At 49.1% G+C, this 25,269-nt stretch overlaps 1 protein-coding gene across 1 annotated transcript in view; it reads right to left on the bottom strand.

Annotated features, from left to right (window-relative positions):
* LOC115083156 (zinc finger protein 879-like) overlaps positions 1-25,269 on the bottom strand; it is a 124,178-nt gene that overhangs the window by 83,207 nt on the left and 15,702 nt on the right. The window contains exon 2 of the mRNA XM_029586964.1: positions 7,625-7,912. Coding sequence (XP_029442824.1) covers positions 7,625-7,912 — 288 coding nt within the window. The remainder of the gene's footprint in view (positions 1-7,624; positions 7,913-25,269) is intronic.

The following is a 25,269-nucleotide window of genomic DNA, read 5'->3' as shown; positions in this document are numbered from 1 at the left end:
CACACATCCTTCCCTTCTCACACACCTTACTCTCTTCTCCTTCCACACACCTTACTCTCTTCCCCTTCCACATTCTTCCCTTCTCACACACCTTACTCTTCCCCTTCCACATTCTTCCCTTCTCACACACCTTACTCTTCCCCTTCCACACATCCTTCCCTTCTCACACACCTTACTCTTCCCCTTCCACACATCCTTCCCTTCTCACACACCTTACTCTTCCCCTTCCACACATTCTTCCCTTCTCACACTGTTCTCCTCCTGCTCATTCCCCTCTCTCCTTCAACCCTCCTCCGTCACCTGTTCCCACCCTCAGCTCTTCTCTCCCTCTCATCCTGACCTCTCTCCATCCCTCATCTCCGTCACCCTTCCCCAACTTTTCCTTCCCATTGCTCCATCTCTTCATCTTCCCCGCCTCTCCATCATTTTATCTTCTGCTCCTCCATCCATTCCCTCCTTCCTACTCTCTCCATCTGCTGCTGATACCTTAATTCCCTCATCTTGCTTCCTCCTCCACCAAACCAAACTCTGCTTCTCAAACCCAATCCATGGGTCATACCCAGATAGTCAGATATACATGGGGCATGCAGTCCTCTCTTATGCATATTCATTGCGGATATCCTGAAACCTGACTGGCTGGGTGTGCCCCAAGGACTGGATTGAGAAGCACTGCCCTGGTGAAGAGCAACATGGCCTATTTATCTTTGTTCCCCCCTCTTTTTTTTTCCTTCTCCCAGTTAAGGCACCCTTGTTATAATGTAACTTTACGCTCCTTTAAATTGTCACTTGTTGATTGTTTGGTTATAATTTCTGCTTAGTTCAATGTAAACCGAGTTGATTTGATTTGTATCAAGAAAGTCGGTATATAAAAGCCTTAAATAAATAAATAAATAAAATAAATACAGGGAGTTAGAGTTTAAGATTTCCTGTATCTTTCCCCTTCCATCTTCCTCAGCATCTGATCTCTGCCTCACCTCTCCTTTCTATATTTGCCTCTGCCTCCACTCTTTCCCCCCTTCACCAGCATTCTCTCTTTCCTTATTATCCATCTTCTGTATTCCCCCTGTGGTCACTATCCTAGCTGCTTTGCCCTCACATAGGGTGGCAAACTGCCCTTTTTTTTTTTTTTTAACCAGGCAGTTTTCTTACCCAGCCAATTGTGCTGTGTTAACTGGTCACGGTAAAACCCAGTCAAGCGATTCTTGGTCTATCACAGTCCAGGGGCCAATCAGATTAAGTGTAGTAGTGGTAGCCTGGTGCTCTTTTCTTTAGGCAGCTGGTGCAGCCACAGATGGGAGAGAGAGGGGAAGAACATGTGTCTCAGTCTGTAGGAAGCACTGTCACTGCAGCCTGTTTGAAGCTGAGTTTTTCTGAGCCCCCCACCCCTCTCAACTCAGCCTTGTTTGTTGCAGGCTCACAGCTATTACTTTGACTCTCCAGGGATTCATGCAGTCCCACTTCACTTTTGGCTAGGAGCACCTGCTTTTATTTCTGTAAAAGCAAGTTTGCTTACCGTAAACAGTGTTTTCCGTGGATAGCAGGGTGACTTAGCCTTACTACCTGGGAACGTCCTCCAGTCCTCTAGGTGGCAGAGCTCCTCAAAGTACACAGAAGCTTTGTGTGCCTGCGTGTGACCTCTACCATGTGGCTCCCAGCCTGCCTCAATCTGTTATCCAAGCTTGTACTATACAGTTAGGAGACTGCCCGAGGTGGCGGGCGGGTTAGCATGGCTAATTCACCCCGCTATCTACGGAACACACTGTTTACGGTAAGCAAACTTGCTTTTTTCCCCCGCAGATAACCATACTGCCTGAGAGTCCCCAGCTGGAAGGCTGAGCCGCCGCATGGTTTCTGGAAGTGGTGCACAGTCCATTCCGGTTCTTGCAGTAGATGTGCTCAATCTGGTACTGTGTTGCGGACAGTCTCTTTAGTTGTTCCTGCCAGAAGGATAGCTCAGTCCAAGACCACGTCTGCCACCGCCTGCTAGTTGAGACAATGGTGTGAAGTGAAAGTATGCAGTGACATCCATGTGGCGGCTTTACATATGTCCTAGATAGGCACTTCTCTTAGGTGGGTGATGGAGGCCGCCATTGCTCTGACTTGGTGGACCTTTGGAGAGGTAGACAGGTTTTTTGCTCTTCTGTCGTAACAGAACAGGATGCATTGGGAGATCCAAGACTCCCCATCTTGGAGATGGGGAGTCCGGGGGCATTCGGGTTGAAGGAGACAAAGAGTTGGGAGGCCCTGGACTCCGAATGTGTGCACCACTTGTAGTATGCTAAGGCACCTATGCAATCCAATGTGTGAAGCCATCTTTCCGCTTTGGATTTGTGTGGCTTCAGGAAGAAGGTCGGTAAGATGATTATCTGTTTGAGGTGAAATGCTGACACCATCTTGGGAAGAAAGGATGGATGAGTTCTTAATGTTATTTGTGATGGAACTCCAGGTATGGTGAATAGTGGATCCTTCTTGCTGAGAGGTAAGAGCAACTAGAAAGAGGACTTTCCAGGAGAGATACTTTATGTGACTGCTGTCCATAGGAACTGGTGGCTTTTGAACCAATGGGCACAGCCGAAGAATGCCCTTCATGAATCTAGAGACGAGCAGATGGCATGAGACTGGGGAGCCATGAGGGAGGTCATAAGCAGTGATAGCGCCAACGTGCACTCTGACAGATGCCGTTGCCAGTCCTGCCTGGTATAGGGAGTGAAGGTATTCCAGCAGATGCTCAGGAGGGTAGGAGAAGGTCTACTCCATGTTCTCTGCATCACTTCGAGTATCTGATCCACTTGGCTTGGTAGTTTTTCCTAGTGGAAATTGGAAGCGGTAGGTTTAAGCATGTTAATACTGTCCTCTCAATCTCCACGCTGTCAGACGGACGTGGAAGCACAAGGATCCTCCATCCCCTAGCAGCAGGTTCTGGGCGTATCCAAGGGTACTGGCTGTCCGCTGGATAAATGGGCTAGGTAGGTGTACCATGGTTGCCTGGGCCACATCGGAGCTGTGAGAATGAGACCCACTCTGTCCGCAATGCGGTTCTGGACGGACCTTGACCTGAGTGGGATGGGAAGAAAGGTGCATAGCAGTCCTTCCATCCACGGGATGAGGGACATGTCCTGTGCTAGGCGGTTCTTGCTGAGGTAGTCAAAACTGGTCGCAGGCATTGTCCTGCTGTTTCCTGTGGGCTACTGAATCTGACTGCTCTTGGGTTACTCGAGGCGTTTGCAATCAGCATAGGGCACATCCACTGTACATCCCTTTCCATGTTCTTGGCCTTTGTCAGTCATGACAGGGGAGATGGGTTCAGGGCAACCAGCAGCCAGCCCACATGACAAGGAAATAGTTGTACTCCCTGTTTCCTGAGATGGGTCACAAACACTGCTAGGCACTTGGTGAAGACTCCCAGGAACAACACCAGTCCAAATGGGAGTACCTTGTGTTGGAAATGGTGTCCACAGGTACAGTGGATAAAAATATGGGCATACGCCTCCACTGGATGTAGCCCACTCCTCCAGTCGTTGGGCTGTAAGAGGGGTAGGATGTACTTGATGGAAGTCATTTTGAGTTTTCCCCTGCAGAGAATCTGTTGAGCATCTGCCAGTCCACAATGAGGTAAAATCCTCCCAATTTCTTAAAAATGAGAAAGTATGGGGAATAAGATCCCTGACCCTGCCAGGAGATGGATAAAGCAGTTTGGAGATCTTCTGCTTGATGGTATCCATTTCCTCCCAGTGCTGGTAAAAATAGGAGAGTCTTCCTCCCACCATTAGTGGTGGAAATGGTTTGGGTGCTCCTAAAACCCCTGCTGGGTCTTGGAGCTATTTGAGTCCTCAGGCCCACGCAGGTTGAGTTGTCAATCGCGGCCCTGTGTTTGCTGTGGCTCCCTGGATAGCTGGTACGACTGAGGGCGAAAGAAGGGATAAGGTCTGCTCATGCGCGATTCAGTGTGTGTCCTAAGGAGGGCAGAATAATATATCCTTCCGGATGACTTCCCCCAGAGAATTCAAGGACTGCACCGTGATATTCTGGTCCTTTAGTTGGGCCATTTTCTCCCGCAACTTGTCCCCAAAGAGATTGTCCAGGAGGCAGGGGAGGTCAGCGAGCTTCTCATGAACATCCTCCCTAATAGCACTCGCCCGTACCCCATTCTGGCTGAGGTATCGAATGCCTCGTACATGGTGCGGAGCAGATGGCACTGGCCTGCCTCCATCGCATGTAGCTGAACCAGCGGGTTGCCACCCCGGTCTGCACTCCTCACCACAGGCTTCAGGGATTGGAGGCACTCATACAAGTATTGGGTGATGTAAAACTGGTGCTGCTGAATCTTGGCATTCAACATCACAGCCTGGAAAGTGCGTCTCCCGAAACTATCCAAATACTTGCTGTCCCTTCCCTGGAGGGGTATTAGAGTGCAGCCGAGATTTCTTCACCTTCTTCATGGCTGACTACCACAATGGAAGCATGGGGGAGCTGGACCGCACTATAAAAGGGTGATGCGTGCATCCTGAACTTCAGGTCTGTTTTGTGGGATGTCGCTGATCCTGACAAGGGAGCTGCCATGCTCTGGTCATCAACTCATCCAGGACCACATGCGAGGGCAACACAGTTGGCTTTGCCGGTGTCTTGAAAATCTTAAGTATCCCCAGGACCTCTGCCAAAGGGTCTGGCACCTTCCTGGTTTCTACGCTGAGGACACTCCCCACCTTCTCCACAAACTTGGAGTAAGAGAGGTCTTCTTCTGGTGGGGAGATGGGTCGAGGCTGTTCCTCCAGGGGATCGGAGGGGTAACCCGAAGAGCCAGAAGATGTAGAAGAAGATTCATATGCGGAAGCTTCTTGCAGTGCATCTCGAGGGGGGGCTTAACACCGGCAGGTGAAAGTGGAGCCCTGCGGGGGAAAGTGCTCTCCCTGCTGACATTGTTCCAGCGATGACAAAAACTGTGTCAGTATTTGCGAGATGTGTGTCATTGCCTTGGAGGCCAGGGTTCCCTGTGGTCTAAGGGAGGGTTCCCTTGGGGGCCTTCTGGGAGACACTACCGCCAGCAGAATGTCAGAGTCTGGGCCATACCGGCACCTGTTCTACACGGTGTCCCCATTTGTATCTTTTTTCCCAAGGGCTCTTGTAGATGAGACCCTTCTCGCTTATGCCTTGATAAGGTATACAAGATCATACATGGCATCTGCCACAAATGCTGCTGCAGACTCCAAAAGCCCTGCATCCACTCCATTCTTTTGGGACCTGCACCCTCCGATTCCTGCAGGTCTTGCTGGGCCCAGATTACTAGTACCCTGGTCACATATCCCCCACAGATTGCGGCCTGTAAGGCTAGTGCCGATAGCTCAAAGGCCTTCTTTAACAGTGTCTCCACCTTTCTATCCTGAAGGACCTTCAGGGCCACTTCTCCTTCCACCTGAATTGTGGTCTTTTTGGCCACCGCTGAGATAACTACTATATAAATACCAAGAGTAGATGTGGCTTTTTCATAACATTTGCTCTTCCGCTTTCTTTCCCCCAGACGGAACTCAAAGTGGATTATAATAAAATTAGAATGGGGCAGGTTCTAGAACTTTGCAAAAACAGTATCCGAACTAATTTAACACATAGTAAAAGGACAAACATTGAAACAGTACCAGAACTAAATAGTAAAAAAAAAAAAAAAAAAAAAAAAAAAAAGGTTAGGTACAATAATGTCTCCGTAGCCTGTTGCTCTTATCAGATAGCTTCTGCATAGTTCTTCGGCTCCTGAGTCTTGATTCCAGGACCTTCCATTCTGCAAACACATCCTGTACTGCTGAATGAATTGGGAAGGCCTTAGTTGGCTTCTTAATCCCCGTAAGTAGGGGATTCTTTTTCATCCTTGGCTTCTTCCTTTAGGCTCAGCACCTATGACACTTTTGTGATCAGTGTCCCTAATTCCTCTGGCCTAAATAGGCTCGCCGCTGAATCTTTCACTTCCCCACATCGGCTCCTCCTGGGAGGAATCCTTCCTCCCCTGCAAGTCCTTCCATGCTGAACCTGCCTTCTTCCCGTGCCGCCTGGGGCCTGCGTTTTTCTCTCGAAGGTTCAACCTGCTTCCACTTTCCTGTCACACATTTGGCAATGTGCCTGATGCACTGCATTATGAACTCTGTGGAGAACTCCATCGTTTCTTCCTACAGCAAGGACGACTGTGGCCACTGTCTCACAGAGCTTGCACCTACTTCTGATGCCGTGGAAGAGTGCCTGGTGTGTCCTGAAGCTGGCTCCAGTGGCGCCAGAAAGGATGAGGTCGATGCCACGCATTAGTCACTGCCATTGGCCCCGCGTTACTCCTTTAGTGGGCCTTCTCTGGTCCCATTGCAGTTGTGGCAAAACTTCGTATCCCTATCTATAGCTCTTATCCTGGGCTTGAGGGGTAATTCAGGCCGAGTCTGCTCCACTTCCTTTTTTCCCTCTGTTTTCTGTGTTCTACAGGAAACCAGGAGACCAAAACACCTGCTTGCCCTGGGGGAGGAAAGATCAGACATACAGAGGTTGACATCCCACAGGATGTCCCACCCCTGCCCTGGCTTTCCAAGGAAATCAACCTTAAGGAAAGCTGTTGCCCTGGCGCCACTATCAAGCTGGACCAGATGCACTCTTTTCAGGCTGTCCTCACATGTGCTGCATCAGCTTATAGACAGCTGACGTCAGAAAAAGAAGCTCCACACTGCCCCTATCTGCTGAAAGGAGGGTGAATCCCACGAGCAGCACTGGTCTTGACAGGACAAAGAGGAAACATTTGTGCCACTACACCCCAGGCATATGGCACTGGCATCCAGGCCCTTAGGAGGCACATCAGTATTCCTGGGCCTGAAACCCTGGGCAGTTGGCCACTCCTCCTGACATAACAACTGGCTGGAAAACTGGAATGCTCTTTTCAAAGCTGAGCATCGGCACCCTTACCACTATTGCTGGCTACCATCTCTTCCCCCCCCCCCTGCCTGTCCAGCATCCCCTTCTGACTCTCTTTCTCCACTACACCTGCTTGCCAGTAGAGTTTACATTGCCTCGTCACCCGCCCGTGCGTTTTCATTCTTAGCTACTCAGTGCCTTTTTTACTTTACGTAATCTGCTTGGAGCCTCCCTTTAGGAAACTGCAGATCATCAAATGAAAGAATAAATAAATGTTACAAAAAAAAAAAAAAAAAGCAGTAAAATAAAGTTACAGAAAGCGCGAAGAACAAATCTCGGGGTTTTGTATGTAAGTAAAATTGGGAACTTTTGAGAGGAGTCGCTCGTGGACGGAGCGGTGCTTAGCCCCTCTCGCTGCTCCTTATTTAAGCCACCTGGGTCTTGTAAGGATTTTTTCTTTGTAAAAATTTTAACCCTATGAATCCCAACTTTTTGATGCTCAAATCTGGTGGAAAGCTGAAAGGCGGCAATCGGAGCAGCTCACAAGGATGGGCTGAATGCAGGGCAGGGAGGACGCTGCCATTCCTATTCAAAAAAAAACCATGACCCCGTTTTGATTTCCATCCTGTTTCCTGAGCAGAGCCTGCCCCCGGGGCCTGGGGTTCCTTATACTCAGCTCTGCCGCTGCTGCTCGCTAGGAAAATGTGAGAGAAATACCGGGAAAAGAAGAGGCCGGAAAGGCACCGCTTACCCTGCGGGGCTGAGCTCGATCGGGTCGCCGCTGTCTCCTGAAGTAAATTTGCTTTGTTACACCGCAGGGAGGGCGTGAAAGAGCTCGCCCTCGGCGCATGCGCCTTCCGCTTCCGCCTTCTCCGGGCCGCAGCCGACGACCCCTCCCCGCTGACCTAAAGCTCTTGCCACCGCCGATTGGCTGCTGCTGCCGCCGCCGGTGAGTCATCACCCCGAGACTGCTGGCTGGGCCTGCTGCTGCCGGTGAGTCATCACCCTGCGACTGCTGGCTGGGCTGCTGCCACCTGCACTGCAGCAAAAAAAAAAAAAAAAGTTCCAGCAACAAAGAGGGCCGCCAGCACTCCGCCGCCCAGTTAAAAACTAATCCAGCTCGCACAAAATGTTTTTTTTCCTGCACAACGGGGAGAAAATGTGGCCCGCTGGCTGTGAAATAGCCCAAACTAGCATCAGTGTATGGGCTACTGCAGGTGTATATTTGCAAATGAGTGGGAAGGGAGCCCCTCTTTTCCTCTCCCTTCAATCTCTAGTAGGTGTACTTATGCCATAGAAAATATACATATAGAAATTAGAAAGTATCACGTTGTAGAAGCAATGCAACATGTATTGGAACAAACTACAACTGGAGGCATCTTGAAAGTCAAGACGAAAAATACAGATTTGAAAAAATGCATTAACCTAACATAATAACCCAATAAAATGCATCACCATTTTGTGCGTTTTAAATAAAATAGCAGCATGACATTTAATTGCCCCCTTCCCCTGCAGCCACTATTTATTCCTGCCTCCTCCCCATCAGTGGCCCCTACTGCTCATCTCATTTCTCCACTTTCCTCAATTAGAGCTGCCAAGGGAGAGCAATTTTTAGGCTGCAGATTTTCAGGACTTGGACTCACAAGCTGCCAAGATGGACTGGTGGAAGCACTAGATAGCTGCCTTGGGTTGCACAATTTTTAGGGCAGCAGGACTGGACCAGGCTGGCACCAACTCAAAATTATCCGTCTAAATGGAAAATATAGAATATTCAGCCACTTATCCGGCTAAATTACAGCCAGATAAAAGGGTGTTTTGGGGGCATTTCAAGGAGGGGCTAAAATATCCAGTAACCCTAGCCGAAAATCAGGTGTAACTGGCTAGGATAGCAGGTGTAACTTTTGACCTGCTTCTGAAGAAGTCTAAAGTTATCCAGCCATGTGTGGTTAATGAGCTACTTAACCACATATCTTGAAAAGATACTCAGCTAAGAAGACTTCTCCTTACTCCAGAAGATAAGGTACACGTAAGGCAACCCCCCCCCCCAAAAAAAAAAAAACATAATAGAAAGGCCCTGTTAGGCTGTGCTCTCCTAGCCCCCCCCCCCCTCCCCATCCCTTTTTAATGACTTAGGAAGGGGCTGGTGTACGCCAGCCTGGTTCTGATTCTCACGTAGAAACAATTTGCCTGCCTCTACCTAGTGACGTCTGTCCCCACCCCCGTCCCCCTGATCGTCCCCAGTGGAACATATAGCCACCAGAAAAACAACCTTAAGAGTTAAGTCTTTCAACGTTGCTCTCCAGAGCGGTTCAAAAGTAGCCTCACGTAAACCCCTGAGGACAAGATTAAGATTCCAGAATGGACAAACTTGTTGAAGTGGAGGGCGCAAATTCTTCACCCCCACAAAGAAAGCAAAGGACATCTGGATGTGCAAGCAGCAGCCCTAGGTTGCCACGAAGGCAACCTAAGGCTGCTACTTGCACTTTAAGTGAGCTAAGAGACAAGCCTTTGGCAAAACCATCCTGTAGGAAGGTTAAAATGTCAGAGACTGACGACCTTAGAGGGCGAACTTCATTAGTGGTACACCAGGACTGAAAACCTTCCAAACCCGTACATAGGAAAGATTAGTAAACTTTCTCCTGGCTTGTTGTTACAAATAATAACTGCCTCTACGTCTTAACCGTCACTAGAAAAACGCGAACAGCCTGGTCGGAAAATATGGGTCCCTGCCGGAGAAGACCCTTCAGATGACCCAATCGAATTGAACCGTCTACAGAAAATTGATCAGATCTGCAAACCACGGACAGCATGGCCACTCCGGCGCCACCAAGATCACATCTCCCTGATGCTTTTCTGTGCGACGCAATACCTTTCCCACGAGCGGCCAGGGGGAAGACATAGCGGCACTCCTCTCGGCCAAGGAAATACCAGTGCATCGACTCCCTTGGTCACATGCTCTCGTCTCTGACTGAAAAAACAAGGTGCTTTGGCATTCTGAAAAGTCACCATCAGGTCTACATGGGAGGAGCCCCACCGTGCTCGAATGAGCTGCATCACTGACTCCTACAACTCCCACTCGCCCGGATCTAATACCGTCCGACTCAAGAAATCTGCCTGAACGTTTTCAACCTTGGCAATGTGGGCTGCCGCTATGCTCTCCAGGTGTTGCTCTGCTCAATGAATCAACTCCTGTGCATCCCGGGATACTCCTTGACTCTTGGTTCCGCCCTGACGATTGATATAAGCCATCGTCATTGCATTGTTGGAGAGAACCCTCACTGACTGACTTCTCACCAATGGTAGAAATTCCTGCAAGGCTAAGCGGACCGCTCTGGTCTCTAGCTGGTTGATAGACCACACAGACTCTTTCCTGGACCAGCCACCCTGAGCTGACTGATGCTGACATACTGCTCCCCAACCAAAGAGACTGTCATCGGTAGTAACTACCACCCAATCCGGGACTTCTAGGTGCACACCCCAGACCAGATTGGAAGTTAGAAGTCACCAGGAAAGGCTCTTCTGAGCGATGCCCTCGAGTGGTAGCGGAAGCTGAATTTCCTCCGAGACAACACGCTCTCTGTAGTGGTCTCATGTGAGAAAAGGCCCACGGCACTAACTCCAGTGTCGAGGCCATTGAGCTCAGAACCTGCAAGCAATCCCATACCTTGCGCACGCTTAACTGCAACCGCCGAACTTGCTCCTGCAGCTTCAGAATGTGCTCCTCTGAAAGGTACCCCTTGCCGAAAAGTGTCAAAATGAACCCCCAGATACTCCAAGGACTGCATCGGTGACAGACGACTCTTTGCTACATTTACAACCCAACCGAGCGACGTAGCAATTCGAGTACCTTTTGAACCGACTGGCAACAAAATTCTGCTGACTTCGCCCTGATAAGCCAGTCATCCAGATGCGGATGTACCAGAATCCCCTCCTTCCGGAGTGCCGCCGCTACCACCACCATCACCTTGGTGAAGGTGCGTGGCGCTGTGGCTAATCCGAAAGGGCCTGAAACTGAAAATGCTGAAAGAGTATCATGAATTGTAGAAAGCGCTGCAAGGCTTGAAGAATGGGGATGTAGAGATAGGCCTTTGACAAATCCAGGGATGCTAGAAACTCCCCTTTGTGAACTGCCGCAACCACGGACCTCAGCGGTCAGGCTAAGCTGAAAACCGGGGTTTTTTTTTCAACTTTAATGAAAAGTTTTAAAACTGAAACGGTGCCTAAAACCAATCAAAAATATATAAGCTGTCTCTGACAAAATCCTATACTTAGAGCCTGCAGCTGACCAAACGGCCTCGTGAAGGGGAGGGATCTGGACCACCAGATTTACACCCCACCAGCACACGGGTCGGGCACACACAAGGGTCACCAACCCCCGGCCCGCCTGCCTTAACTGGACAGGGAGAACCCCTCAGGATTCAGAAAAATTAATAAACCCCCGGACGGAAGGCTCAAAAGGAAAATAAAAATTGTCTCAGTCGCAGAGTTGCAGGTTTGCCCCCATCTACCATCTGCTGGAGACAGAGAAATACTGAGGGACTGCAGGTGGCACGTGTGGTTAAGTAGCAGTGTCAGTAAAACTTTCTCTGTCTCCACTGCTGAAAGGGAGGCATATGTGATAATAAAATTTATTAGGGCCATCTGTATAGTGGAAATTCACCAAAAGGGGTCCAGGGGGCACTGCTTGCTTGTAAATTGAGGGCTTCTTTCAAACTATCTCTCCTTAGATAAATAGAAGAAATAATGTATCGCTTTGTAGTCATAGTTCCCCAGGAAAAGAATCATAAAATGTAGATCTTCAAGGTTGATTAGTTTCCCAGGGCTCTGTGGAATGTTAGAAGTAAGCAAATGTTTCCTTTCACCTTGTAACTTTAAATCAAAGGAGTGTTGTTTTAATTACTAGCCAAAACTGTATTTAAGAATGGCCAATTCAATCACAAATTAAGTCAGGCTCTTAGGCTTATGAGCTGACTTCCTTATGCGCATAAGAAATAAAGGCTTTTGTTCATGAGAAATACACTGTCTGTCTTTCCTGGTGCCCTGTGATAAACTTTTTTACCGCAGATGGTGCATTGGCCGGGAATCAAAGAAGGGAATGCTGGCCTGGCCTGACGCAGGACAGCTGGGCTGCTGACCTGGGCCAGGACATGCACCATTCCCTCTCTTGATTCGAACAGAATACAGGACACAGGATCCCTGAAGGTATTTCTAATTTTTTCTCTCTTTGTTTTTGTGCGGTCCCATTTGTATTGCACTCACATGGAGACCTTTAAAGGAAATGTGCTTACTCATTGTTTTTGCACTGTTAAGAGACTTATGTATTCCTATGAATATCAAAGTGTTCAGCATTACCAAGGTACCTGATAAAGCCAGTAGTAGCTTATACAACAGGGCACATGGCTTTAGAAATACCTTGCAGCTTAAATAGACAGGGCGCAAGGCAGTGCAGCCTGCTGCTTAACGGATAGGGCACAAGGCTCCAGTAATGCCGGCAACTTAAGAAAAAAAAACAAAAACCTGCTGCTTACATGACAGGGTGCAGGGCAGTAAAGCCAGCAGCTAACAATCAGGGCACTAGGCTTCTGCATAAAAATACCGGGCCCGGTGAAATACAGGGAGGTGAAATCCCTGGATATACAGCCTAAGGTAAATAGGCTGGGCCAGTCTAGGAAGACCAAAATCAGGAAGACAAATTCTCTGGGAAAGTCTAGGACTGGGATACAGGGAGACGAATTCCCTGGGATAAGTATGGGAAGTGCACACCTGCTTATGATAAAAAAAAAAACCAACAAAAAAAAAGTGTGAAAAACAGGGATAGCAAAAGAGAATCTTGATTTCTTGGGAACGCTTGCATACATGGAGTATTTGTGATTCAAGAGGAGAGTGTCTGTAATCCGACAAAGGATTGCTACTTGAAAAAAAATTAAAAAGGGGAGATTTACCCAGCAAAGAAATACCAGAACCAAGGGTCCCTTACAATTCATTTTCACAGAGTGCTGTAACAATCTAGAGGTTTTTTTTTCTATTGGGTGGTTTGTTTAATCTCTGCATTAGCTACAACTCCTGCATACAGGGAAACGGTGTCTATTATGATGCAGGGTATTTTTGAGACCTGCTTATATATCCATTAGGAAAAGAGTTATGCAAGTGTTGTTGCCTATTAACTAAACTTCAAATCTCTGCTATGGTAGATTGGTTTGAAAGATTTCTTTTTGGTCAAATGCACTATTTCTTTTTGATCTACATCGGGGACGCCCATTGTAGACTATTTTTTACTTAAGGAAAACTTATTAAAAGTGATTGCGAATTATTTATCTGTATATTTGTTAATAAATGTGTACTGGAAAAAACTATACAAGGAAATTTAACAACAGTGCCAGTTAGCCTATAGTTTAAAGCCCTTGCCCTGCTGGTGAGGCTGAAGGATTATTAGAGGAATCTATATATGAGAAAGTGTTGGGAAAGTGTAGCTTGCAATCTAGTTTTTATTTATGTCTGATTTCTGCTGTAGTATAATGCATTACAATTGTTATGACACTGGGAGCTGGAGAGTTAACTAGGTTGGCAGGGTAAAGCTCCAGGCCATTCATATGCACAATAGGACAGTGGGGGAAAACTGGTTTACTTTACTTTTGAAAGATATAAGCAAACTGCTAAGGAATTAAAATTGTGGGGAAAAGCAAGCACTTTAATTTAGTAGATTCTTTCAGAAAGATTGGTTTCATCAGCCTTCTCTGGCTGGCTAACATGTGGTTAAAAGTTAATGTTAAGATTACTTACCTGGTAATCTTGTTTTCCTTAGTGTAGACAGATGGACTCAGGACAAATGGGATAGTATCCGCATGCTAGCAGTTGGAGACGGATCTGACGTCAGCACGGGGGCGTGTATATATCCCCACAGGAAGCGCAGCTGTTCAGTAATCTTCCTTGCAAAAGCTGTTATGGATGTGTGTACTGACGCTCAGTGAAAAGTAAAGAAAAAAGTGAAAACAGGCCTCCCCTGACCGATTGACAGTGGCTGGAGACCGCCAGCCTTCCCAACCGGAAGGCGTGGACATTGGCAGAGTGTACGCTCTTAGGAAAACAAATGTCAAAGGCTTACCTGGAATCGGTGAAAACCCATGGACACAGGCAGCTGGGCGGGATGCTGAGTCCATCTGTCTACACTAAGGAAAACAAGATTACCAGGTAAGTAATCTCAACATTTCCTGGCGTGTAGCCAGATGGACTCAGGACAAATGGGATGTACCAAAGCTTTACACCCCGCCTGGGCGGGAGGCTGCCTGAGGACCATGTAGTACCGCCCTCGCAAAAGCCGAGTCCTCCCTGGCCTGGACATCCAGACGGTAGAACCGAGAAAAGGTATGGAGGGAGGACCATGTCGCCGCTTTACAGATGTCCGCCGGTGACAGCATCCGGGTTTCAGCCCAAGACGCCGCTTGGGCTCTGGTAGAATGAGCCTTAACCTGTAGAGGCGGAGCCTTCCCAGCCTCCACGTAGGCGGCTCTGACAACGTCTTTAATCCAGCGGGCAATGGTGGGCCGAGAGGCCGCTTCACCTTGCTTCTTCCCGCTGTGTAGGACGAACAGATGGTCTGTCTTCCGCAGGTCTTGAGTCATTGTCAGATACCTGGGCAGCAATCTGTCGATGTCGAGATGACGTAATAAACGGCCTTCTTCAGATTTCTTCAAACCTACCGTGGTAGGCAAGGATATGGTTTGGTTAAGATGAAATTGTGAAACCACTTTAGGGAGAAAGGAGGGAACCGTCCGAAGATGGATAGACTCCGAAGTGATACGTAGAAAGGGATCACGGCAGGACAGTGCTTGTAGTTCAGAGATGCGGCGTGCGGAGCATACGGCCAGCAGGAATACCAACTTCAGGGTTAGAGACCGTAGAGACAAGCCCCAAAGGGGTCGGAAGGTAGATCCCGCGAGGAAATCCAGAACCAGATTAAGGTTCCATAAGGGTACGGGCCACTTTAGCGGCGGACGAATATGCTTGACGCCTTGCAGGAAACGAGAAACATCAGGGTGCTTGGCGATGGTCTTGCCACCTCTCCTGGGTCCATAGCACGATAGTGCCGCTACCTGAACCTTGATGGAGCTGAGGGAGAGACCCTTCTGAAGCCCATCCTGCAGGAAATCCAACACAATAGGAATAGTGGCGGCATGTGGACTGGTGCCAAGAGAGTCGCACCATGCTTCAAAAATTCTCCAGATCCGTACGTAGGTGAGGGATGTGGAAAACTTGCGAGCCCGGAGGAATGTATTAATCACAGGCCCCGAGTAACCCTTTTTCTTCAATCGAGCCCTCTCAATGGCCAGACCGTAAGAGAGAACTGAGCCGGATCCCCGTGCAGAATGGGACCTTGACGTAGAAGGTCCCGGAGAGGAGGCAGGGGGAGAGGCTCCCCTGCCAGTAGGCGTCTGAGGTCCGCGTACCAGGGTCTTCTTGGCCAGTCCGGGGCCACCAGAAGAACTAGGCCCTGGTGTGACCGAATCCTGTGGATGAGGGCACCCAGTAGAGGCCACGGGGGAAAGGCATATAGGAGAGTCCCCGGAGGCCACGGCTGGACCAGAGCATCGATGCCGTGCGAGCACGGGTCGCGTCTGCGGCTGAAGTAGCTGGGTACCTGAGCATTGGACTTGTCTGCCAGGAAATCCATGTCCGGAATCCCCCAGTGATCGACAATCATCTGGAAAGCTGTGGGGGACAGCTGCCACTCGCCTGGATTCAGGCTTTCTCTGCTGAGGAAGTCTGCTGTGGTATTGTCCTTCCCGGCAATGTGGACGGCAGAGATGTCCCGCAGATTCGCCTCTGCCCAAACCATTAGTGGGGCGATTTCTAGAGATACCTGTCGGCTTCTGGTTCCACCCTGACGGTTGATGTAGGCCACCGTGGTGGCGTTGTCGGACATCACTCCGACAGCTCTGTGCCGCAGCCGTGGAGCGAAACGAAGGCAGGCCAGTCTGACTGCCCGGGCTTCCAGGCGATTGATGTTCCATGTGGACTCCTCCCTGTTCCAGCGCCCTTGCGCAGTGAGTTCTTCGCAATGTGCTCCCCAGCCGCTTAGGCTGGCATCCGTGGTGAGCAAGATCCACGTGGGCGCGGACATCCTCGACCCCCTGCTCAGGTGGTCGGACCGCAACCACCACCGCAGCCGGGTCCGAACACGGACCGGTAGAGGGAGGTGCATGGAATAGGCTCGGTGATGGGGGCTCCAGCGAGAGAGCAGGGAATGCTGAAGTGGTCTCATATGGGCCCGTGCCCAAGGCACCACGTCCAGGGTGGATGCCATGAGACCCAGAACCTGCAGATAATCCTAAGCTAATGGCCGACTGGTTCCCAACAGATACTGGATACGCTGCCGAAGTTTCAACTGTCTCTTGGTCGTAAGACTGACCGTGTCCGCCCGAGTGTTGAACCGTACCCCCAGATATTCTATGGACTGGGAAGGCTGTAGGCAGCTCTTGCTGAGGTTGATGACCCAGCCCAAGCTTTCCAGAAGGGCGATCACCCTGTCGGTTGTCCGCAGGCTCTCCACTCGGGATTTCGCCCTGATCAACCAGTCGTCTAGGTAGGGATGGACCAAGATCCCTTCCCGCCTGAGTGCCGCCGCCACAACTACGATCACCTTGGTGAATGTCCTCGGGGAGGTGGCCAACCCGAAGGGGAGAGCTCGAAACTGGAAGTGGCGGTCCAGAACCTTGAAGCGTAGGTAGCGCTGATGATCTGGATGTATCGGAATATGAAGATAGGCTTCGGACAGGTCTAATGCCGTGAGGAACTCTCCGGGCTGGACTGCGGCTTTGACGGAGCGCAGAGTTTCCATGCGAAACCGCGGTACCCGTAAGTACCGATTGAGGGATTTGAGGTCCAGAACAGGCCGAAAAGTGCCCCCTTTCTTGGGTACTATGAAATAAATGGAATAGTGTCCAGAATTCACTTCCCAGGCAGGCACTGGGAGGATGGCGTTCAAGGTCAGGAGCCTCGTCAGGGTGGCCTCCAATGCTGCCTTCTTGAGCGGGGAACATGAAGACTCCACAAACTTGTCCGGAGGAAGATGATGAAAGTCCAGATAATACCCCTCTCGGATAACTGCGAGGACCCACTGGTCCGACGTGATCTCGACCCATCTGGGGTAGAAGAGGGTCAACCTGCCCCCTATGGCTTCGTCCCCCAGATGAATCGGCAAATTCTCATTGTGGGATGCGACCGGGACCCACGCCCGGCCGGGTCCCCCGTGTGCGCAGCCTGGACCGAAAGGACTGATTCCTGGCCGGAGGACGCGGTGTCTGATAGCGCCCTCTATATGGAACAAATCGCTGTGAACTCCTGCCCCTGGAGGGCCGTGGAACGGAGCGCTGTCCCCTCCTGGACCGGTCTTCTGGTAGGCGAGGCACAGGAGAGGCACCCCAGGTAGCGACTAGCTTATCAAGGTCACTGCCAAACAGAAACGAGCCCTGAAAAGGCAATTTGGTGAGGCGAGACTTCGAAGGTGCATCAGCGGACCATGGCTGGATCCATAGGTGTCTCCTGGCGGCCACGGAAGACGAGATCCCCTTAGCCGTGGTTCGAACCAAATCCGATGTGGCATCGGTGAGGAAGGAAAGAGCGGGATCCATGTCAGCCGCCGGAGCGTTGTTCCGGACCTGAGACAAGCAGGCACGAGTGACCACTGTGCAACAGGCCGCAATCCTCAAAGAAAGAGCTGCCACCTCAAAATTTTGCTTCAGAATGGCGTCCATCCGCCTGTCATGGGGCTCCCTGCGGGCCGTACCCCCTTCCACAGGAATGGTAGTGCGCTTGACCACAGCGCTAATCAAGGCGTCCACCTGAGGGCAGGCCAGCAGGTCCTGGAGAGCCGGTGCCAATGGGCACATGCCTTTCAGGGCCCGGCCCCCTTGAAATGAGGCCGCCGGTGCTGCCCATTCCAAATCAATGAGTTGCTGAGCCGCCTGCAAGAAAGGAAAATGGCGGGCTGTAGGACGAAGACCTTCCAGCAGGGGGTTCTGCGCAGAAGGAATCGAAGCACTGGGACCAGTGATATCCAACTCCGCCAGACACTGAGACACGAGGTCTGAGAGGTCCTCCTTAGGGAAAAAGCGCCGCATAATCCTATATGACGCAATCCCCGGGGGGAGGTCCCCTTCGTCCAGGAGTTCGGACTCGTCTGGCGAAACCTCCTGGTCCGACTGATCGGGACTGTCCAGTGGCGGGAGGTCCCGCTCCCGAGAAGGCTGCGAGGGCCCAGGAACAGGATCCCTAGGGGCTGCCATCATGGCGGCAGCCGCAGCATGCGCCGTAGACGCCGCCACCGCAGGAACCGCAGCAACCGCCGGAAGAACAGGCGCAGCAGGGACCGTAGGGCCTGGACGCGAAGTCGTCTGCATCTGGACAAAGGCATGAATTCCCTGAAAAAGATCCACCTAGGAAATGGAAGCCGCCTCAAAACGCCGGGGTACAAGCTCCCCCGGGATTCCTGAGCGGTCGAGACTGCCTCCCAAATCCGGTGTAGCCGCAGGTGAACTGTCAAAAAACTGCGGCTGAGATTGGTCCTGGCCGGAGGGTCCCCCAGCCGCCGCACATTGGGTACATAGGGAGTCGGGGTCAGTACTGCGCGTGGCACGAAGGTGGCATGTAGAGCAGAGGCCTAGAGCTGAAACGTCTAGGGCAAGCGGCGGCGCCGCTGCGGCCGCGAGCTGATCCATTAGCAAAATATAGCAAGCGTGCGCTACTTATGCGGCAGCAATCGGCTGAATAGAACAGGCGCACAATAGCAATAGGAAGCAGCAGCAATAGGCGCTGAATAGAGCAAGCGCACAATAGCAAGAGCAAGCGGCAGCAAATAGGCGCTGAGCAAAACAAGCGCACAATAGCAATAGTAAGCGGCAGCAAGAGGCGCTGAGTAAAAACAGGCGCACAAGAGCAAGGGTATGCAGCAGCAATAGGCGCTGAAAATAATAGGCGCACAATAGCAACAGGCTGTGGCCGCAAGAGGCGCTGAGTAGAACAGGCGCACAATAGCAACAGTGTGCGGCAGCAATAGGCGCCGAGCAGAATAGGCGCACAATAGCAACAGTGTGCGGCAGCAATAGGCGCCGAGCAGAATAGGCGCACAATAGCAACAGGCTGCGGCAACCACCAGCAACGGCCAGAGGCACACAGTACTAAGCAGGTAGCAATATACACATAATGGCAGTCAATAGACATACAGCAGCAATATGCGGCACATACTCACAGTGGCAGCCAATAAGCAAGAACAAGGAGGAAAGAAAGCCGCGCCCATTACAGGCGCGGAATACCTGAGTCAGGCCACAAATGGCGTCCTCCACGGCTTGCCACGCCGTCGGTCCTCTAGATAGCGGAGACCTGGGTGAAGAGACGTACGCCGTACCAAATCTTCAGCGCTGCCGGGCAGGATCACAGGCGGTCTCCGGCTGCGAGGGGAAAGGGCCGATACCTTTCACCGCCGCGGTTGAGGCACTGCACCCGCTACCTCGTCCACGCCGGGAGCGAGGGCCTCGGCGGGACCGAGGACTTTCACCTCTGGGGGACCACGGCAGTCACCCCGGGAAGCTCAACTGGGGGGCACGGCCAGAACGGCCCCTGAGGAGCGCGGGGCTCAAAAAGGTGTTGAAGAAAGGTAAAGTAGAATCTAGAAGAGAAGAAAACAAAAATGAAAGTAGTCTCGGAAAGCACGCTGAACCAGCGTGCAGGCACTCCAAACTGCTTTGGAGACGGAAATTACTGAACAGCTGCGCTTCCTGTGGGGATATATACACGCCCCTGTGCTGACGTCAGATCCGTCTCCAACTGCTAGCACGCGGATACTATCCCCATTTGTCCTGAGTCCATCTGGCTACACGCCAGGAAATAAGCTATTGAGTTTATAAACAATAAACTTAAAAGACTTCACAATAGGCATAGGAGATATATTGCATTTTGTATTGAAAACACCTAGTTTGGTTCTTGTTGATTTAAGTTATAAGATTGATTTATGGGTCTGAAGGATGGGCAGCGGCTGCTTCTCAGCATGACAATTTAACCCCCATAACTTATTTCTCTGGTACATTTGGGTTTTCAAATTATGAATTAAGGATTGTGATATATGCAGCAGCTATCTGTAAATTGCAAGCACATGTACCAGGGATTTTAATTGTTTTAACCCCTAATAGGCAGAGATTTTTGATTTACTGATGAGTCCTGTACATAATCAAACCCAGGATCTGCTGCTGCTGCTGCTTAGATGTAAATAGTTCTCACTACCATCAGAAATGTCTGCATAGGGAGCAGAATTCATGAATGGTGCTCTAGTTCACCTGACAGTTTTCACTGCTTCACATTATATATATATATATATTTTCATTTATTAATAAACACTTAAGACAATGGAATAGTAAAGGCTTTGTTTCAGCTACTGGAGAACCTCTTTTACATTTACAGACTTTGCAGCACAAGAGATTACTAAACAAGCTTGCCAATTAGCAGCACAGGAAAGCAGGATTGCAAACAGTACCGCAGATGCAGGAATTTATAGGGAACAGGAAAGCTGCAGGCTGTAACTTTAGTAAAAAGGCAGGCTGAGTAAACCCTACTGGTACTCTCTGTTATGCTTTAAAGGTTTTAGATTTGATATTTGATATTATATGAGTAGTGCACAACCCATGTACCAGCATGTGGGTTCCAAACTTAGACACCCTTTTCTTTGTGACCAGGTTAGAAATGTTTCTAAATATTTGTCATTATAGTGATTTGTATATGAAAGAAAAGAGTAAAGGAGCTGAAGATTTAATAAAGCTCCCAACTAAGTTAGCATTAGAAGGATAAACTATGGCGTGGTAATGTAGTGTCTGTAATTAGAGTTAATCACACAAAAATGATTCAGAATTAACCATGACTTACAACATTTATAGTTTATAATCCCATGCATTCTACCTCACCTGACAGTTATCCCAGAAGGTTAAGATACTTCAGTACTTCAGTTTGTTAATGTTCTTTTGTATTGTCTCACCCAATTTTGCCTAGGCCATATTGAAGTAGAGATGTGTTTCCTGCATTCATTAGGTCTTAAAGTATTAAAAGGTAAACTTCACATGTGTCAATTAAGGTAAGATATTACGTTTTGTTAACAGTTTTACATAATGCAAGGACTCAGGTAATCACATTGGAACGCATGACAAAGTATGAACTCCTTTTACAATCTAGGAATATTATCTTTCATCACTGTTCTGCTCTTACCCCTGCTACTTTGTTATTAGAAATAATTGATTTAAAGATTCCAAACCATGATTATGCAGTACTAATGGAATATGAATAGCAGCCCCAGAAAGGCCTGCAGACGATTCCGGAGTTTTGATCTCCTCTTGGAGGTCAGGCTGACCTTGTCTTCCTGGGTGTCGAATTGAACTCCTAGGTATTCCAGCGACTGGGAAGGCTGTAGGGAACTCTTGTTTGTGTTGACTACCCAGATATAACTCTGTTGGTTGCCCGGTGGCTCTCCTCTGGTGACTTTGCCCTGATCAGCCAATCATCCAGGTAGGGATGGACGAGAATTCCTTCCTTCCTGAGTGCCGCCGCCACTACTACTATGACCTTGGTAAAGATCTGCGGCGCGGTAGCTAACCCGAAGGGTAAAGCTCGGAACTGGAAGTGTTGGCTCAGGACTTTGAAGCGTAAATAGCGCTGGTGATCCCGATGGATTGGGAAATGCAAGTAGGCTTCCGACAGATCTAGGGATGTGAGAAACTCCCCTCTGTGCTGCTTGTAGGAGGGGAAAATGGTGAGCCGATTGGCGCAGGCCCTCTAGCAGGTGGTTCATTCTAGGTTCCCCTGGGGTGTCCTGGCCCGGAATAGCCAGTTCTGACAGGCATTGAGAGACCAGGCCTGGGAGATCCTCCTTCCGAAAGAAGCGTCTCATGGTCCGATATGGTTCTATCTCAGAGGGAAGTTCTCCCTCCTCGGAGGGCTCCTCGTCTTCCTCGGAACAATCCGAATCCCCATAAGTGGGGCTTCCGGGTGGCGAGTGACCATGCCTAGGTCTTGAGGGTCCAGGGGCCAGATCGCCTGGTACAGAAGGACCCAGTCGAGGATCAGACTGCATCTGGACAAAGGCGTGAATCCCCTTGAATAGTTCCACCCAGGAAAGCGAAGCCGGATCTGGCCTTAGGGGCACCAGGTCTCTCGGGTTCCCTGGCTGTTCACCACGGCCTGCTAAGTCCGGGCTGGGACCGGTCCTGGCCTGGAACTCCCAGGGCCTCCTCACATTGGGCACATAGGGAGTCTGCATCCTTGCTCAGTGTGGCTCTGAGGTTGCATGCTGAGCAGAGGCTTAGAGCTCTTATGCCTGATTCTGGAGGTGTCGGCTCTGCGGACGCATGGGCTCTCTTACGCTCCATTTCGTCTGTTATTTCCTTCCAGCCGGAGTATGCGCCTTGTAATATGTGCCGCCTACTAATATGCGCTTATGCACATGCGCTTATCAACGTGCGCTTGTCCACATGCGCGTATCAACGGGCGCCTATGAATGCGCGCTTCTCAACATGCGCTTAGCAACATGCGCCTAAGAATGGGCATCTTATGAACGTGCGCCTATGAACGTGCGCCTATCAACAGGCTTCTATGGACGTGCGCTTATGCTATGAACGGGCGCCTATGAACGGGCGCCTATCCGCCTGCGCCTATCCGCGTGCGCTTAGCAACGTACACCTATCCGTGTGCGTCTATCAGCGTGCGCTTAGCAACTGCTGATTATGCCCGGGTTCCATCCCCGGCTTTTCCACCATTACTGAATATACTGATGGTATTTCTGCTAAAGAAAAAAAAAATAAAAGACCAGCTAACACCAGACACATTGAATGCCAGACTCTGCAGGAAAGAGTTATAAACAACTCTTGCAAGTATGACCTCATAGATAACAAGAAGAATCAACAAAGACACAGGATGAAGCAGGAGACGACTTGTGAAGGGTACGAATCAGACAATCTGTTTTAAGGAATGCCAGCGAGAGATAAGGGAGAGAGAAAGCAAACATAGCAATAAAATTAGTGGTATGAAAACATGCAAGCAGAAACCAGATGCTTTGCTGACTTTGCTAGCTTGTTTAACATATAATAATCAGTAGGGCTCAGAAAGAAGGTTGGTTGGGGTTTTTTTTTCTTCCAAAGCCAGCGCTGTGCTATTCAATATAGTGTAAGTATATTGTTTTATTTTTTCCTGTATGTATCGCTCTCAGTTTGTTTATACACAGTATATGATTTACATTAAAGAATAATAATGAAAAGTAGAATCAGAGTTGTTCTTTAAATGGTATTTTAACTTTGCATTTGGAACTTTTCAACAAATTGGTGGAGAATGTGGGCATTCGCATGTGTTTGCAGGAGCGACTCTGATTGTTTCTAGTGAAGAGTAGAAGATTCACGTTCTTTGGTGATTCCCCAGGGCTCGGAATGATCAGCCGTGGCCCGGGAGTAATCAGTTTAAAGCCAAAAGTCCTGTGTGAATCTTGCTAAAAGGTGCACCTGAAGAGTTAGATTCACGTTCTCAGAGGCTGAGTCCTGTGTGAATCACGGTGATTGTTTTAGATTCACGTTCTCAGCAGAGCCTGAGTCCTGGGTGAATTGTGGTGATAGTTTTGAGAAAAGAGGCGCCAAAGGTTTTAACGCTGCAGCATTTGTTGTTTTTCGTGTATATATTGTCTGGTTTGCTATTAGCGTGTATATATTTTGTGTGTCTATTTTGCATTTGTTACTATATCCAGTTACTAGTGCGTAGGAAACGTAGACGGGGTTCTGTTATGGCAACAGACCAAATAGGACAGTCTAGCACGCTGCATACCTTATATGTTGATAGTGCTGATGCATGCACGGCTGTCCAACATGTTATTAATTTATTTCCACACAATAAAGATTTGATAAATAAGATTAATGAAAAATGGCTGAAATATTCATTGAAAGACTCCTTTCTCTCCTGGCCGAGGGAAGGGTCATTGGAAGTAAGCCAGTTAGCTCCATTACTTAAATTCCTAAACGATAAAAAAAAGAAAGACAGTCTAAAAAAACACTTACATGTATGGAACTTGTTCTCCGTCACTGGAGATCTCTACCATGTAGATGTGGAAATAAAAGCACGAAATAAAATTATTACTGAGATTAAAAGTGAACCTCCTCCATATGTGACTACGTGTGTGGTATTTAAAAAGCCAAATGTGGAGAAACATCCACCCAAACAACCAAAAGCTGCACCTGAGCCCCTGATCCCAGTCCCTGCGGGGTATGGGCCTTTGCGGGGAGCGCTCGAAGGGGCAGCAGAGAACGCCATTTACCCTAGTATAGGTGAGTTGAAACAAAGGATCAGACATTTGGAAAGTGGGGGAGCTGCGGGACATGATTTCGCCATTAATGGGGTAGTACAATTATCTGAAGCGTCGGCTGATAGTGAATATTGTAAGGTGATTCGTTCAGTAGAATTACCGAGTAAGGAAGTCGCAGACAGTAAGGGTGAAGGAGTGGTGACGCAATGGATATATAGCAGGCTACTAGAAAATAAGGAAGAAGAATTTGGTGTCCCATGGTGGGACAAGGTGGTGAAAGCATTGACAGACGCAGAGGTGGAAGAGATCCCCTGCCCTGAGAAAGGTCCACAGTCCGAGAGTGAACTTGAAGCGTTGTGTGCACTGATAGAATTACATTGTGAGAAAACACGGGATTATGACTACATGATACAGGGTTGTAAAGTTTGGCAACAGTATTTTAAAGCTTATCATAAAAAGCCCGGTTTTGGCACGAGGGCGGCAAGCCATCAGTGCCCGGTTTTTCTACGATCTGATGCTCAAAATCAGCCTGTAGCCACATATAAACCATATACTCCTACTGATGTTAGTGCAATTGTTCAAAAACTGCCCAGCATACATAAAGGAGCCCGGTTGTGGCTAGAAGCGCTTGATACAAACACAGCTGGAACACAATTGGCAATAGGGGATTTTAAAGCATTATGCGCAGCCTGTGGGATTAATTTACAACAATTAGCGGTTGTAAGTGCTAGACCCAGATTAACGACACACACCGCTGATGGTCTTCCCTTTCAAGGGCAAGACAGAATTGATTTAGCTAATGCTTTAAATATCCTATATCCCACAACCATTGACTTTACTGCTATTACGGCATTTAAATGGGATGTGTCCAAAGATTTCTCGGGACATTTAACTAAATGTATGGATATGTATAAGGCACAGACTGGACAGGATGCTGATATACAGCCAAATATTCCTGTGTTTCTGCATTTATTTTATGCTACTTTACCAACCAATATGCAGAATAATTTGAATACTGTGGTAGCATTATCAACTAAGCCGTGGCCAGAGGTCAGAGCCATGCTTCTACACTTTTCCTCAAT

The sequence above is a fragment of the Rhinatrema bivittatum genome, chromosome 2 (genome assembly GCF_901001135.1).
Source record: "Rhinatrema bivittatum chromosome 2, aRhiBiv1.1, whole genome shotgun sequence".
NCBI classification, from domain to species: Eukaryota; Metazoa; Chordata; class Amphibia; order Gymnophiona; family Rhinatrematidae; genus Rhinatrema; species Rhinatrema bivittatum.
Note: the sequence above shows the minus strand (reverse complement) of the source record. Positions and strands in the feature narration are given on the sequence as shown.